Source organism: Ciconia boyciana, chromosome 1 (assembly GCF_034638445.1).
Source record: "Ciconia boyciana chromosome 1, ASM3463844v1, whole genome shotgun sequence".
NCBI lineage: Eukaryota > Metazoa > Chordata > Aves > Ciconiiformes > Ciconiidae > Ciconia > Ciconia boyciana.
This window is the reverse complement of record NC_132934.1, coordinates 153,308,677-153,326,079: the sequence shown is the minus strand read 5'-3', so window position 1 is coordinate 153,326,079 and position 17,403 is coordinate 153,308,677. Positions and strand designations below refer to the sequence as shown.

At 45.1% G+C, this 17,403-nt stretch overlaps 1 protein-coding gene across 1 annotated transcript; it reads left to right on the top strand.

Moving 5' to 3' along the window:
* The first annotated feature begins 343 nt into the window (after positions 1–343).
* On the top strand, positions 344–13,822 carry F10 (coagulation factor X). The gene is made up of 8 exons (XM_072849850.1): positions 344–535; positions 2,958–3,118; positions 4,610–4,634; positions 7,339–7,452; positions 8,590–8,730; positions 9,852–10,102; positions 11,521–11,638; positions 12,451–13,822. Exons 1-8 carry the CDS (start codon positions 466–468, stop codon positions 12,996–12,998), a joined length of 1,428 nt encoding a protein of 475 aa, XP_072705951.1. The 5' UTR covers positions 344–465; the 3' UTR covers positions 12,999–13,822.
* The last annotated feature ends 3,581 nt before the right edge of the window (positions 13,823–17,403 follow it).

Sequence of the window (17,403 nt, the reverse complement as noted above, 5' to 3'; positions counted from 1 at the left end):
GCAGGGAGCCAGCAGCTTCTGGTGTTGGCATGCGGGGAAGGCGGGTGGGAGCTGCCACGGGCGGCGGGCGTTTGGGGCGGGAGCCCGCCTTTGCCCCTGCTCGGCCTCACACCTGCCAGCGCCGGGCCCGGGCGACGCCAGCCTCGGCCAAGCCCTTGCTTATTAAAGTGACGATTCACTTCCTCCCCCGCAAACAACAGGTACAATTAAAAAAGCCGTCTGCCTTGGGTTTTAAAAGAAAAAGAAAGAAGAGCCTCATCATCAGGCCGGCCCCCCGGACTGAGACATCCCGCGGCGGCTTTCCCCCTGCCCCGGCGCTTCCGCTATTTCTGGGCAGGGTGAAGCAACGCCGCTTCAGTCTCTCCCTGCCCGCGGGGGTGAAGGCTTCGGCTCCCGTCCCGTCCCGTCCCGTCCCGTCCCGTCCCGTCCCGCCGGGCCGGCAGCAGCGGGGGGCTCCGCGCCACCATGGCCGGCCGCCTGCGGCTCCTCCTGCTCTGCGCGGCGCTGGCGAGCGAGCTCCGGGCTGAAGGAGGCGGTAAGGCGGCACCTTTTTTATTTTGGGGGGGGGGCCCTTCCTCACAGCCTTTGGGGGGGGCTGCCGGGGGAACGCGGGAGGCGGTGGCGGGTCGCCGCTGCGCGCCGGGGGCTCGCAGCCCTCGGTGCGTGAGTGGAACAGCCCTCCGGTCCCCGCCGAAGCAGGGGGCCCTGCCGGCCCCTGCCTGCGCGGGGAGCTGCGGCCGTTAGGACGCGGCGGGGGACGGCAGCGGGCACCCCAGGGCTCGTCCTCCCCGGGGGACTGGGTTTCCAAGCCGGCAGAAGGCTTGTCTGCACCTGTGCCGCCCCCGCACCCCGCCGAAAGACGGGCGAGCTCTGCCTCGGGGCAGGGAGCTGCCAGGGGGCACCTCGGGGTGCTTGAGGCCCAGGGCGCGGTGTCCTACTGAGGTCTCGTGTGGCCTTTCCCCGGCTGCTGTGCCTTCCCGATTCCCCCCTGTAAAATGGGATTGCTGGCCCTCCCCGTTGTCCGCGCCGGGAGGACAACTGCCCTCGCAGCCTGTGGTGCTCGTGTCCGCGATGAGGAAGGCTGTCCGAGGCTCAGTTGGGTGCACTTGGCCGTGGAGGGGCTGGGGCGCAGAGGGGGAGCACGTCCCTTCACCCTCTGTTTGTGCCACTACGGTCAACACCAAAGTCCAGCGCAGCATCAGCAAGTGGCTTTTCAAAAGTCGTTAACTCTTCCTTCAGTGAGTCAGCCGCTTAGGCTTTAAAATGAGGTCCTCTGCCCATTTCTGGAACGTCCTACTTCAGTTGACCAACGCCTGTTGCTCCTTGATGTCTCCGAAGAAGGAAGCATGATGGAAAGCCTGGGAAAGAGAACGACCAGCCTCAGAAGACTAATCAGCTAGTTCAAGTTTACAAAAAACATCCTCTTAGGCGGGTGATGTGGAGGGAAAGGAATATAGAGGCGATAACCCCACTGGCTGCGTCCTGTCACTTTCCTGTCACTGCAGAGAGGGATTTAAGGGCAAATAACATAGTGGGTGAATGAACTAACAGTTGCTGAGCCAGAAGCTACAAGCATTTTCTGTAAGCCTTCCTTGCAAGGAGCCTTTCAGAATAAGCGGGGCTCCAAAGTACTTGTGGGCTCTATGGGATTGATTAACATAAATGGCACTGGCAGAATTTGGCTCCCTGTTACTGATACATCAATTTCAGTGAAAGCAGAGTACCCACTGTGTTTGCTTAGAGGATACTAGGGTATATGATTACTATCAGCTAGTTTATTGGTAGCCGAATTGAGCTGCATGAAGGATGCTCCAGAAGGTACATGCAAGCTGCCCACTGAGTGTGAGCTGTTGGCCTTGAAGTCCTGTCTGCAGCACTGTCTTCCACACTCCAGTCTGTGGTTGCAAAGTATTTTTTATCTTTAAATTCCAGGTGTTCAGAACTTAGTTAAATGACAACTTCCAGACTCTGCAAACTTTCCTAGAGTGTATGCCTTTTACAGGGTAACTGGCAATTTATTTACTCCAGTGTTGTTTCTGTTTTTCCTATCTGGTAATGTGTGCACAAGTCACTGGAGAGTAGCACTATTGTTCACACAGCCAAGTGGCTGAGCTGAGTTTAATGCCTCTGATCCTTCAGTTTAAATCAACAGCTACTTGCATCTTGAACTTGAAGGCAGCAGGTCTCACGCTTCTGTGACACCAAGCTTTTAAAAAATAAAACAACACAGCAAACTGACCTCAGGCTGTACTTTTCTGCTAAAGCTGACGTTCATTTACTTTGCTCTTGGTTAAATCTTAGAATGCAGCTGCCTTAGCTCTACCTGCACACATATCAGTACAGCAGGAACATTACTACAGGCAAGTGGGAAGTGTTCTTAAGAGGGAAGGAAGACCCCAGGGCAGCGCAGTGGGATTTGGGGTGGTGAAGGGCAGTAGAACTCATACCTGGGCTGGACCATGAAACAGCTTTTCCCATCTGTCAGTATACATTACTGCATTTTGAGTTTGTGTGGCATTTAGTTTCTGCACCACAAACCCCTGGAGTAGGTGGTGGTGTTGCCTGGTTGTCAGCTTTAAAACTGAATCAAGGAATGCAGTCTCCCTGGCCTTCAGGGAAAGTAATTCTGATTAAGACTGGAGTCTTCAGCAGGAGCAACAGAAATACAAGCCCTCAGCAGCAACCTGCACGTTCTTATTGTCAAGACTAAAAACAGTAGGAGAGAATTTTGGGTGCCTGCAGTTTGTCCTGGAGTCACTGATTCTCAGAGAGAGACTGCTCTGAGAGATCCTGAGATGCATCAGTCTGTGTGAGGACTGACCTCACAGGTAATGTTGCTTACAGGTAGAGTGGTGAGAGGGTCTGTTTTGGTTTTGTTTCCACTTCACTTATTTCTAGTCACTCTTTACCATCACCAAATGTTACCTGCCATCTGTATCATTTTCTCTATTATCTAGTATTCATCAAGAAAGAAAATGCCGACAAGTTCTTGGAAAGAACAAAACGTGCTAACTCTTTTTTGGAGGAAATGAAGAAAGGGAATATTGAAAGAGAATGCAGTGAGGAGCGCTGCTCAAAAGAAGAAGCAAGAGAAGCCTTTGAAGACCAGGAGAAAACTGTAATGATGAACTAATATGAAACATAGATCTATATCTTTCATGTTTACAAAATAGTATTAAGGTCTTTTGAGCTGGGCATCAGAACTTACAAGTTGCACTCCCATCGTTTAACACAAAGAATAAATAGTGGTTTTGACTGTGGTTGGAATTGCCAAGGCATAAACATACAATAACAGTCTTAATTTAGCTCTTGCAAGGCCAGCCCATATTAAAGCCTCCATTCTTTTACCTGTTCTGATCTGTTTAATTGCCATTGTGAGGTATTTGACCTTTAAATGATTTGATACTACCCATGTTAGAAATATGTTCACCCTGTCTGGGTGGTGTAGCTGAGTGTCATGACTATGTTCAAGAGTTCTTAGGTGGAGAGTCCATGGGAAGGTTGAGAAGGCAAACGCTGACATGGAACTTCATGGGAGAATTTTGCCAGAATTATCTCAAGCAGCTATGCAGTGCTTATCGTTTTGTGGCTCTCTTTTTCAGTATCTGAACTGACAGAATGTAGACTGTGGAACAGTTCTTATATGCCTTAATGTTAAATTGCCCACATGGAATGAAGTTTGTATGTGTGACTCTTGTGTCACCTTCCCTACCCTGATGGCTGCTTAACTTTAGCCAGAAATGCGATCTGTTCCCAAGCTCAAGGGAGAGTTAAAGAGATGGGGCAACTATGGGGACGGGGGTCAGTAGAAAAGGTGGTATTTGAAAACTTGAAGTGACTTGGTGGTGGAGGGGAATTGGGAACATTGGCTGTAGCTATTTAGCTGTTAAGAACAGCCCTGAAACTGGAGTTCAGGCCAGATTGATTTCACTTTAGTATTACTTGATGGCCAGAATGTTCTTGGAGTGGCCCTGAGATGACCTGGATGGGGAGTCACAGGTACATCGCCAGGGTACTTCAGAGCATAAAGGTTGGATGATCTATAGCAGAACCAGCATAGCCTGTTCTGCCTGGTGACCAGGTGTCATTGAAAAGGACTGTCTTGGACAGACAGCATACCTGGAGTCCTCAGTGCAGAGGGAAAGAAGAACACAAATAGGACAAAATATTTTTAAATCTCCGGATTTCTGAGGTCTTGATTGATGGGGGTACGGGGCAGGATGGAGACTGAGAAATTGACATTACAGGAATGTAAGTAAATTCGGTCAAAACTGATGGAAAGATACAATTACACAAGAAATCAAGTGCCTTATGCTGAGTGAGTCACATTAGGAAATCTCTAAGGAGTTTTAGATATTTCTGAAAAATGCATGAGGCTTGTTTCTGTAGAGCTGGGCAGTATAGGTGGATCATATGGTTTTAATTTATTAAATGTTAATAGCAGGCTGCAAGGCACTGTATGTGCCTGTAACTTAAATATTTGTTTTAAAAATTGTTAGCTGCAAGTATCCTCTGTATGAAAGCTCTAATATTCTTCTGAAGAATTCAGTAATTCTCATCTCACTCTTTTTGTCTCCTTTTATTCCCCTTTTCCCACACCTACCTGTAGGAGGAATTCTGGAACATCTATGTAGGTAAGAAACACTCTGCATTTGTTTAGAGAATTAAGCTTCCTTATTGCAAGGCTAAAAAGGATGCACCTCTTAAGTAACCACTTCCTGCTCCCTTGCTTCCTCCCTTTCCACCATAGGACACCCTCACTCTGTGTTTCCTTTGAAGAAGGAATCCGATTTACTGCCTTGCTGGTGCTTGAACCCTGTTGTTTCATTCAAAGGCAGGGTTCAGCTGCCTCCAATTGCTGGGATGATCTTTGGCCTCAAAAAAAGAATAGTGGCCCTTTGCACGCAAAGGACAGTGAGAAGCAGAAACTGGGCGTGTGACTCTGCCAGTCAGTTGTCCTCCAGAGAGGCAGCCCCAGATGGGGGAATTCAAGATGCAAAGAGTCATAGATGAGGGTGACGCTTAAATGCCGTAGCCAACACAGAGTTATTAAACTGTATCGCACAGTTGCTTGCCAGTTTCATGTCACCTTCCATGCCAGAGTGTTGTTGATTCCTGTATTATTTTGTGGGATGTGTTTTCTACAGAACTGTTTGGCATTCAAGGAAGACATGCCAGTAGATCAGCAGATACTACCTATCAGTCTTTTCTGTTTTTTTTTCTAAAGGTCTGAGTTGTATTTATTAGGGTTCTAGTGTTCGTAATGACCGTGCAGGGACAGATTTTTAATGTGTTAGTGTTTGGTAATGTGTTCTCCTGAAAGTATGTGTCCAGCTTGCATGTGAGGAAGAATACCTCAAAAATGTTGACCGAAGACAGCTCAGCTTTGTCTTTTGGAGTCTGCAGAAAATTGAAGACAGTTGCCACGAAGAAGATGCAGACTTTCATAATCCTCTAAGTGGGGGATGAACTCTGCAACCTACAGGCTGAAATTTCAAGCAAAGCCTGCGTCAGTGTTGCAGTGAACAGGAGTGGAAAATTTCAAACCGTTTCCCATGAGAATACAAGCAGCGGAACATTAGTGCCAGTGCTCTTAGCGGAAATGCCAATTTCATACATTTTAAACCACAGTCCATGAATGGTGTATTGGTGTCCAGAAGTATTGGAAACCACAGCTGCCCTCAGCCAAGTTACTAGAACAATTCATTCTTGCTTCCTTTTTTAGTAGGGGATTCTGCAATGCTTTTGTGCAATACTGATATAAAACTCATTGCCACAGCAGCAACTACAGTGTAGGGAAAAACTAAACAAGTATGGTTTCTAACACTAGGATGCTGCTTAGCTAAGACCACTACAGAATGGAGTGCTCTGGCACTGCAGAGGAGGCAGAAACCAGGAGCTGTGCTGCAGGCCTCGAGTCTGTCTTTCTTTTGGTAAATGGTGGTCTTGCCTTCCCTCTGTTGAGGAGGGACCTCAGTCTTCCATGCCTCTGTGGAGGACCACACAGGCGCAGCATTTGGAGCGCTGTTGGTTTTGGCCAGTGCGGGTACAGAAGGGATGTTGAGGTGTGGGGGCAGTACACAAAGCCCCGCAGATGTTCCCTGTGACTGATAAAGCTGCAGCAGATGAGGTCACAGGCCAGAGCTGCCATGCAGGTGGCAAGCTGGATCCAGAGGATGAGCAGCTTCTTGCATCTTGTCTCCTCTGTGGGCATTGCCGTTCTTCCAGCCGCTCCAAGCAGGGACAGAACAGGTGGTAAAACACAGAAATCTGAAGAGTGTGTATCATCTAAAGCAACAATTTATTATTAAGCAAGTGCCACTTCACCGGATATCCTGCTTTTCTTATCAAACAGGGCAGAAGAGCCCAGCAAAGTCATGTGATGGGGGAATGCATTCGTTACAGCAGGTCACTAGATGGGAGAGACCGTGGCAGTCGCATCCACGCAGAAGTGAGATACCTTTGTGGGTGTGGGAGAAAGGGCTGCTATGTGGAACGTGTCTCCAAACGCAGTGCAGCCTCACTGTCCTACATGTAACTGAGTTTGTGAGATACGTGTGGCTGTGGCTCTGGAGTCAGGTCAGCCAGTTGTGCCCAGGTCACAGAAAGGAAGAAAGGCTGCAGAACTGCCTTTCAAATGTGGGAGATCCCAGCGTAGATGTGGGGAGCGTGAGGTAAGAGCTAATTTTTTGAAGCTCAAGTTCTCACCTCAATGGATACAATGGGACAATTTTGGTGCTGTAAGCAGCACAAAACAGGAATTTGGCCTGCACACATGGATTTAGCAGGGCTTTTAAAGCATTTTTTGTTTGGTTTTTTAATTTTCTGATTAATATGCTGGTGTCTGTTTCTTTAAATGAACAATACTGCAGGCAAAAGACATGCACAAGGGATGAGGTGACCTTTAAGGAAATAAAAGTTGAGTTGTCATTATTTTGTGGAAATTGTAGGGAAATGCAAGAGGCCAGAAGGTTAATATCTTCAGGCAGCAGTTGCAACGTGGAAATGTCCTGTCTGCTTTTACAGCCTTCACTATAAATAATGTATATACTCTGACCATGAAGTATTACTTTATCATCCTACAAAAAAAGGCTTGCGTATGCACTGTCATACAGTAGCCACCAAAAACAGATTGCAAAACTGAGGATATGTGTATGAATCATTGCTCATATGGAATGATTGCATTTATACTCTTTGTTCCACCTGGAATGTGGCAATTCACAGGACATACGTTTTAAAAGGAAAGATGAAAGATTGCGTATTAAACTAACACCTCTTCAGAGTTCACTGAAATGCTTGCGCTCTTACAATAATTTGGTTTTTGGTTTGTTTTTGTAGATGGGAACCAGTGCAGCTCAAATCCTTGTCACTATGGTGGACATTGTAAAGATGGAATTGGTTCCTACACTTGCTCATGCTTGGATGGTTATCAAGGCAAGAACTGTGAATTTGGTAGGTTTCTGCTTTAGAGAACTGTGGCAGTGAATTTCCCAGGGAGCTGAAACATAGCGAGTTAACTCTTTCTTAATGAGCATTGTTTACCTCTTGGAAAAACACATAGAATAGGGTGGCAGTCAACAATGAGTTGGATGACAGAAACACAAAGCCCTGGTGGCTCTACAGCTGGGTAGTGTTAGAATCATAGAATCATAGAATGGTTTGGGTTGGAAGGGACCTTTAAAGGTCATCTAGTCCAACCACCCTACAATGGGCAGGGACATCTTCGACTAGACCAGGTTGCTCAGAGCCCCATCCAACCATGAATGCTCCAAAGTTACACTTACTCCAAAGCAAGCCCTCTTAATTATGATAGTGCCTCTTTACATGAGCTTGAATCCCCAAAACATGATGATAAAACTAAGAAGCATAGGATTCTTATAACTGATATCAAAGAGCCTTTACTCCAAGTACAGAAGTACAGCCTCCCTGCTCAGCTCACGGCAGTGAAGAATCAAAGAAAGCAGATTTCAGTAGACAATGCAGACTTTTTCAGCCTTGCAAGGAATCATTTTTTGCATATTAATCCTTCCTGATCTCACTTCTGTGACATACAGCTACTACCCTACTGATGTCATTGGAACATCTGTTGGTAGCCCGGAAGTAAGAGTGGTGAGCCCAGAGAAAGAGGGTGTGGAACTGAAGTTCAGACATGGGACTGAGGGGAGTGATAAGGAGTTGAGTTTTTTAAGGCAGTGGAACTGAAGTTCAGACACAGGACTGAGGGGAATGATGAGTTTTTTAAGGCAGGAGGGAGGAATCGCACGAGGATTTACCAACATCTGGACTTCTCTGTTAGTGTTTTATCTATTCTTCCACTGTCATTTTGTCTCTGCTTTTTTAAGCTCACCATGACATGGCCACTGGGCCCACTTGGATTTGGCAAGCATGTTTCATGTGGTGGATGTGACTGCTTTGTAAGGCATAAGCTAATGTTAGCCACTCGTGTTGTTACTAACATGTGCTTCAGGTGTTTTACAGGTGGAGATACAGTTCCTGTTTAAAGAGTGCAGTTTAATTGGGTGAACTTCAAGATCTTCTGTGAAGTCAGTGTTTATTTACAGTCTTTCTCCAAACTTATCTCTTTTATAGTCATACCAAAGTACTGCAAAATAAACAATGGTGACTGTGAGCAGTTCTGCAGCATCAAAAAAAGCGTACAGAAGGGTGTTTTGTGTTCCTGTGCAAAAGGGTATGTTCTAGCAGAGGATGGCAAACGCTGTGTTCCATCAGGTATGAAGCCACGTAATAAACTAATAGCAATGGTGGTGAGACCTGTTTCACAGTTAAAGAATGTCTTTTGAACCATCAGTATTTTGCATGACATAGATTTAACACTGTGGCCAATGCCCAGCCACTCCCTGAGCAGCAATCGCTGCCCCCCGGCCAACTCCTCCCAGTCTATATACTGAGCATGACAGCATATGGTATGGAATAGCCCTTTGGCCAGCTGGGGTCAGCTGTCCTGGCTGTGCCCCCTCCCAGCTTCTTGTGCACCTGGCAGAGCATGGGAAGCTGAAAAGTCCTTGACTTAGCATAAGCACTGCTTAGCAACAACTAAAACATCAGTGTGTTATCAACATTATTCTCATACTAAATCCAAAACACAGCACTATATTAGCTACTAGGAAGAAAATTAACTCTATCCCAGCCGAAACCAGGACAAAAATCTGGATTTAGTACCCTTTGCAAGGTGCCTCTCACAGAATTACCTGAGTAAACTCTGCTGTTGACAGGAGAAAAGCAATTGTACTTATATCTCATTTACTTAAACAGTTACACTCCATATAAAATAGCACACTAAAACTTTTCTACTTTAGATTTCAGTTAACCTAATCCAATAGTAACTGATGACATTAATTAATTATGATTAATGCTATTTACATTTGTACATTTTTGTTGTATTTCAACAAACCTGGGGGGACGAATAAGTCAACCATATACTCATGATGTCAGTTTTTATATCCTTTATAACTAATAATAAATTGCTGTCATGAGCCATACTGTTCCTAAAATAAAACACTTCACTCAGTTTCCTAATTAAGATGGTTTTAGTAAGAGCAAGTGCATGAATATAGCAATGTAAACAATTGAAAATCATGTTTTAAATTTTAAATGCTTTGAAAACACTGTCCGGAGACTGAACCTCTGGACAAGTTTTAGAACTGCAAAATGGCTTGCATTTTTCAAGCCATCTGGTCTTCCTCCTTTGTTGCATCTGCCAAGGTTTTGCTTGTGTTTTGAAAACAGGACAGCTGCATTAACTGATTTATTGTGAGGTGGTGTTGTCAAGGAGTTTCCTCTTGTGCTAGTGTTTCTGTCCTTCTCTAATTTTAATATTCTTGTCTTTACAGTAAAGTATCCTTGTGGAAGAGTTGTTGTGACAAGAAAAAAAAGGTCGGTTATTTTACCCACTGATAATAGCAATGTAACTAGTGATCAAGATGGCCCTCCCACAAATGGAACAAGTTTGGAGGAAGACATTGTTACTACCACAGAAAGCTCAACCCTCCGTCCTGGCAATGAAACAGGTAGCAAGACTCCATATGTCAATACCAGGATAGTAGGTGGTGATGAGTGTCTTCTTGGCGAATGTCCATGGCAGGTAAATCTGGTGTTTGTGCTCTGCATGTAAGCGGAACGTGTTTCTGAGGGAAAGCGTGCAATTGTTCATTTAACCTGGTTGCTTTCTGAATGTTACCCATGTAGTGTGCCATTTGTAGCTGAAGGTAGCTGAATTGCATGAACCTGGGCACTTAGATGTGCTGTTCTGCAAACTGCAGCCTTAAATTTCAAAATGAAAGGCTTTGTGCAATTTGTATCAGAAATAGTGTGGCCAGCAGGACTAGGGAAGCGATCGTGCCCCTGTACTCGGCACTGGTGAGGCCACACCTCGAATGCTGTGTTCAGTTTTGGGCCCCTCACTACAAGAGAGACATTGAGGTGCTGGAGCGTGTCCAGAGAAGGGCAACGAAGCTGGTGAAGGGTCTGGAGCACAAGTCTGATGGGGAGCGGCTGAGGGAACTGGGGTTGTTTAGCCTGGAGAAAAGGAGGCTGAGGGGAGAGCTTATCGCTCTCTACAGCTACCTGAAAGGAGGTTGTAGAGAGGTGGGGGTCGGTCTCTTCTCCCAGGTAACAAGTAAGTGATAGGACGAGAGGAAATGGCCTCAAGTTGCGCCAGGGGAGGTTTAGACTGGATATTAGGAAATTTTACTTCACCCAAAGGGTTATCAAGCATTGGAACAGGCTGCCCAGGGAAGTGGTTGAGTCGCCATCCCTGGAAGTATTTAAAAAACGTTTGGATGAGGTGCTTAGGGACATGGTTTAGTGGTGGACTTGGTAGTGTTAGGTTTACGGTTGGACTCGATGATCTTAAAGGTCTTTTCCAACCTATACAATTCTGTGATTCTGTGATTTTGTAATTTTAGATGGTGCTGCTTAACCTGTCACCAGAGAGGGCTTTTGAGTCATGCTGGCCTACCAGTGTCATTTTTGCAGGTTATATTCCAGTTCTGCCTGATAGCAGTCCATTTAGGTAGCATACCCGAGAGCATGTCAGATAAGCATGCATTTGCTTCACAAATAAGCTTTCGTATCGAAGTTTTCCTCTTGAGTTTGGACCAGCCAAAATGAGTTCCTGTATTTGGGACACTAAGAGGGGGTCAAATGGGAACAGAACTTGGAATTCTTTGGGGTGGTAAGTCCAAGGGATGGAGTGATTTGGGGGCTGCACTCTCCCTGCTCCGTCAGTCAGTGTCTTGTTCCTAAAAGACGTTACTAAGCACTGTGAGTGAGGTAACACGGAAGCCAAACATCTACTTCACGTAAAGACAATTGAGACTCTGTAGCAGTATGTGCCCATGTGTAGTGTATGCGTGTGTGAATGCAATATTAGGAGAGACCTGCAGGGTAGTACGTGTTGCAGTAATAAGCAATGTAGTGTGCAGAGAAATCAATTACCTGTTTATAGCTCATTGACGTTAAACGGCTCTTAATTCTGCACTTACCTTTTTTCTTTTACAGGCTGTTCTGTTAAACGAGGCAGGGGAAGAGTTTTGTGGTGGAACTATTTTGAATGAAAATTTTATACTTACTGCAGCTCATTGCATGAACCAATCTAAAGAAATCAAAGTTGTTGTTGGTAAGAGGTTATTTATTTTACTCCTGTGATGTTTGAGCATATGTTGCAGACTAATCCTCTGTGCTCTAAATCTCGTGTGAGATGTACTCATATTACTTTATTTGTTCTGGTTTGTTGACTTTGTTGTTGTTGTTTTGCTTTTTATAATTTCTTGTTATTGTGGGAATCCTGCTTTGTAATAACAGGGGCAGCTGATGTGGAAGGTGATAATGGTGCATCCCTTTCTTCTTTGCCAGTTAGGTGGAAGTGATTAAGAACAAATATTCTAGAAGCGTTGGCTAGCATTGTGTTCATCAGAGTAGTGCTTCTTCAGAAAGCTTATCATTCCTGGCATATCTGAAGCATACAGATTTGTTTCTGCAGGAACACTCAGGAAAGCTATGACGTGTTGACTAGAGGAAAAAGAAACAAACTCAAATTATGACTGCTTCACTTCTGAGGCATGATACCAGATCAATACAACTTCATATTTGCACTGTTTTAGCCTTGCCCCAGATTAGTTTCTCTTTCCTGATATAAGCCAGGCTCAAGCTTCTGTAAGAGGTTCCATCCAAAGTTGCATTGGTTTAGCTGAATCGGCTTATGCCTTTATGTAAATTGGTACAAAAATCACCATAGACAAAAGCTCGGAACTGAAGCTGATCCAGGTGCTGCTAACACATATTGCAATACATTTTTACAGTTTACTTGTATGGTATAAAGGCTTAGGCAAAGTGTTAGAAATGGGTATACTAGTCTCCTCCTTTATCAAGGTTGTTCTTAATTTGTTATACTGTCTCCATATTAATGACACTTCTAATAATCTTGTACAGGTGAAGTGGACAGAGAAAAGAAAGAACACTCTGAAACGATGCATACCGTGGACAAAATACTTGTTCACTCTAAATACATTGCCGAGACTTACGATAACGACATAGCCTTAATAAAGCTGAAGGAACCCATAACGTTTTCTGAGTACGTTGTCGCAGCATGCCTCCCCGAAGCAGACTTTGCTAATGAAGTTCTGATGAACCAAAGATCTGGGATGGTTAGTGGCTTCGGGCGTGAATTTGAAGGTGGACGACTATCCAAAAAACTGAAAGTGCTTGAAGTCCCCTATGTTGATAGGAACACTTGCAAACAATCTACTAACTTTGTGATAACAGAAAACATGTTCTGTGCTGGTTATGAAACAGAGCAAAAAGATGCTTGTCAAGGAGACAGCGGAGGCCCCCATGTAACCAGATATAAGGATACTTATTTTGTTACTGGAATTGTTAGCTGGGGAGAAGGATGTGCAAAGAAGGGCAAATATGGTGTCTATACCAAACTGTCCAGGTTCTTACGGTGGGTAAGAACGGTCATGAGACAAAATTTGTAGTGGTGTGGTGCTTGATCCTTCTGTTAGCTAACAAGGTGCAGTTTCTGTAATGGAAACTTTATTCCTTTTTTTTTTTTTGTAGCTACATGTGCTAAACTTGTTTTGAGAGCTGATTGCTTAAAGTTATGGTGGTGCTTCTTTTTGTTTTATTCCTGGCTTTAAGCATGTATATGCGGACTGCTGGTGTTATTTTGAATTTGTACAATGAGGGGCTTTCCCCAAACAAAATGGCTGCTCAGTGGGGTCTTTTGTTTGCTTGTTTGGTTATTTTTATATTGCCATTTTGGTTCCTGTCTGTTTGCCCAAGTGCTTCCACCAGAGGCTCCTGGACATAATATGAGCCTCCACTAATCATGATGAAAGTGGGAAGGACAGGACTTCAGTTAATCCTCATATTGCAGCCAGCTGGCTCAGTAGGGAGTTTGTTATTACTAGAGCTGTTTAGCTTCTACGTGGAGATGTATTTAGAAGATTAAGGGAGCAGGGCAGCTTGCTTGGTAAAAGCTGAGACACAAGTAAGTATTCAACATGTGATGCTAAATAACTGCATGTTCCACAAAATTGCCTGCTTAGGTCACAGCAGCTAATTAAAATTGGGTTTTGCTTCATATGGATTGTACTTCACTTTAGTTTAATTTGAACACTTCTGTTCTGCTCATCAGAAAAAAATAAATACGTGCATGTTTACTGTTTTCTGTATCATATTCTGGATTGTGTATGGCTGTGGATTGGAAAGCTCCTTGCACGTGTACTTGTTCTAGGTGTTTTTGTAAGGTGCAATATTGATGTACACCAGCATTTGAAATAAAACATTCTTTCTTTTTTGTTCTTTTTTTAAAATTTATTTTATTTGGTAATTTGGTATCGGTATTTGGTAATTTGGTATTTTATTTTTTATTTATTTTATTTTTAGTTGTTTTATCCAGTCAGCTGACAAATACATAAAGACAAAATCTCATTGGAGAGTGAAAAAAGAGTGAATGTCCCTAAACAAATACGTGTGACGCATTTCACCTACCTTATGTCAAGGCTGATAAGGAGGTAGAGAATGGAGGGGGGTAATTAAAAGACTTTCACTGGCCTAGAGGTTCATAAATGGCAAGTTAGATGCCAAGATACTAATTTTCTTAGAAAGAGGCAAACTCAACCAGTGATTTCCCACACATAGGCTGTTCAGGTACTATGATCTGGTCTGTGCTGTAAGGTTTCCAGGCAGAAGCTCTGCATTCTGATGGTTTTTTGTATGTGGAGTAGTGTTCCTCCATATATTCTTCTTTAAACCTTCTCAGCTTCAGTCCTAGTTACAGAAATCATGGAAAAATTTACGATGGAAAGGACAGATGAAAGTGATCTGGTCCAACCCCATGCACAAAGCAGGGCTAACATCACAGTTAGAGCAGGTTGTGCAGGGTCCAGTGCAGTCAAGTTTTGAAAAACTTGAGGCAGAGATTTTGTTAGCCCCTGGGCAACCTGTTCCTGTGCTTTAGCACTCTCATGGCTAAAATTTCTCATGTCCAATTGGAATTTTCCTTGTTGCAACCTCTGACTGCTGCCTCATCTTTCTGTGGGCACCTCTGGGAAATGGTCAGCTCTGTCTTCACTGTAATCCCCATTTAGGCAGTGGAAGACTGCAGTTAGATCCCTCCGCTCTTCCTGGCTGAGCAAACCCAGACCCCTCAGCCTGTTATTGTACATCATGTGCTCTAGGCCACTAACCTTCCTGACGGCTTTTCCAAGGCTCCTCCAATCTGTTACGCACCCCTCTTATCTGAGGTACACTGAACTTCACCAGACACCTGCTACTTGTCTCTTAGGGTTCGAGCTGGTACTGACTAGTTTCATGTAGCAGGTGATGTGAGCAAACCAGGTTGAAAAACTAGAAATACAACTCTGCCCAGCAGCAAGATATTGCTGCAGTCAGCAGTAAATGTGGGCAGGAAGGACTGCCAGTCAGTTACCCCAGCTTGATGGTCTCCACCTGTATAAACCCTCAGCGGGCTTCAATGTTTGTTCAGCAATGTTTGTTCCCTGACTTCTTCAGTCCACTGGATTCCTCTTTGAATCCCTTGTCCCACTGGTAGCCTGCCCTGTGCTCCGTCAGGGTGAAATGTCTTCAAAGGGACAACCTCAGGCCTAGGTGCAACCCAAATCCCATTTCTGTACTCGTGCTAATGGCATTCTTCTACTTCAGTGAAGCCTGAGGACTGAAGCGAAACTCAGACAGGACTATATAAGGTGTTGAGGTGGCTGAGGGGAGGACGTCCCTCTGGCAGTGGTGTCAGTAGCTGGGTTTTACTAGCTGGTGTGTATATATGTCCTTGTCAAGCCAAGTAGCACCTTGAGAGCAGGCACACAGCTGGTTTAACAGATGAGCATGCAAGAGGGTGATGAAAGTCCATGTTTGTGTGCAGCATGACTGTGCTTAGAAGTGTCATTATTCTATAGAGCGTGAATTGTCCTTGGCTTTGCAATCGGAGTTTGTCTTTTACAAATGAAACTGGTTCCTAGAGAGCTTTTCAGCCTGTGCCATGGCGCCTATAGTGCCCAAGGCTCAAGGGCTTTATATTCATTCCTCATTCTGTAACAGTGTCTCTGCCATGCTGAGAGGACAAGTGAAACATCTGCTTGCATCTTGGCCTCCTACCAAAGCCCATAACCAACTCTAGGGCCTGCAAGAAAAGAAAGAATTAAAGCACACTTTTTAATGTAGACTAATTGTTTTGGGGCAATTTCACATAGTGAAATTTGAACAGATTGTAAAATCCAGGCAAGAGGTACAGCACACAGTTGCTGTGTAAACTGGGGGGTTTTAAAATACCGGAACTCCTCACAGCAAGCAAACACCACTGGTTTAAGCAAGAGCTGACATTTACCAAGGATGGTGGAAGGAGAAGCTCTAACCTACCCTCTAGTGCTTAGGCTTCCTCAACCTTCAAGGAAAAGCCAGTCCTGAGAAGAAAGGGAGGAAAGGAAGGATGGTAAGTAAAGAGTGCAATCACTTTGAGGCTTTGAGAAGGACTAATATGAAGAATAAAAATGTAGGACATCATTGGTCAGACTTAGTCCAAGACGATGTATCTGGGCAAGAGATGCTTGTGCATGAGGCACTGGGCTTTGAAAAAATTAGGCTGCTTTCTTTAGACTAAAATAGAGAAGGCCTGAGGAGAAACATAGCTGTAGCCTTCGTGTGTGCAAAAGGCTGCTGCAGAGATGTAGGGACTAATCAGATCTCCATGTCGGTGGTGAAGATAAGATATAGCACATCTCAGTTGCAGTGAGAAAGGTTCAGGGAGATCTCGGGGAAAATCTTCTAACTCTGTGACTAGAAAAAGCCCTCTAATAGATTTTGTCTGGGGGGCAGTGAAGTCTCCGATGTTGGCAGTCTTTGAGAGCAGGAGAGCTGTCAGGCGTGCAGCATGATGGGGGCTGCCCTAGGGAACGAAGGTGGACAAGCTGGCCTTCGTTATGGTATCCTACAGTACAGCAGGAAAACACGCTTTTGCAAGTGCGATGTCCAAGTGGCAGCAATTTCCCAGAAGGATTCTTCGCTGGAGCCTTGGCCAACATGCCAAAAATAATAAGAGGTAAACTGGATCCCTTGTTGGCTCAGTGAGCTGGGCTGGGTGATGCTGGAGGTCTTGCCAGCCCCTGTTTTCTGTGCTTCCAGGCGAGCAGCGCAAGCAAAGGGTCACTGTTACGGTCTTGCATTTGTGACCTGCGCTACCACAGCAATAACGAGCGAAGTTTTCCTTCCTCTTTACTGCTCCCTGACAAGGTGACTCACCTGACAGGATTGTCTTCTATCGGCAGGGCCCCAGACCACAAGGCCTTGTCAACAGCTGTCCCCGTGGAGTGGTGTGAGCCAGAAAAAAAAAAAAATCCATCCAGAATAAGGTGGAAATTGATGAATTTGTGAAAGTATGGTCTGGCCTGGTGCTTGTGACAGAGACTGGATTCTGTGTGTCCCAGAGGCCCCATCCAGCCTGCTGCATCTGCACAGGGTACCTGCTTACCAGCACCACTGGATTCAAAGGCTTCACCTACCAGCATGACAATCAATTTCACCCTACCTAAAGCACTGCGAACTACAGCGGTTTGGAATAAAAGAGACCAAAATCTTGTGAAATACCTTATAGGCCTAGCCCAGAAAAAAGCCTGAATATTCCCTCTTGGTTTTTTCTTGTTCTGATTAGCTCCGTGCTTTCCTTGCTTCCTAAGGCACTACCAGAGCTGTGAGGCAACATCTTTGCAATATACTTACTGAGCTCTGCAAATTTGGTGCCCTGAGCTACTCCTCACTTCTGAGACGCTTTCCTGCTTCTGCCCAGCTTGCCGGAGGCACAAAGCTCTGGCTCTGGTTGTTCCGTCTGCCTTGGGGCATCGGCAACAGCCAGATCACTTACTA

Excerpts from the sequence above, each read along its gene's own strand:
- F10 (XM_072849850.1), top strand. The coding sequence starts at position 466 with ATGGCCGGCCGCCTGCGGCTCCTCCTGCTCTGCGCGGCGCTGGCGAGC. Across the intron at positions 536-2,957 it reads GCTCCGGGCTGAAGGAGGCG|TATTCATCAAGAAAGAAAAT; the intron begins GTAAGGCGGCAC and ends TCTATTATCTAG. Across the intron at positions 7,453-8,589 it reads AGGCAAGAACTGTGAATTTG|TCATACCAAAGTACTGCAAA; the intron begins GTAGGTTTCTGC and ends TCTCTTTTATAG.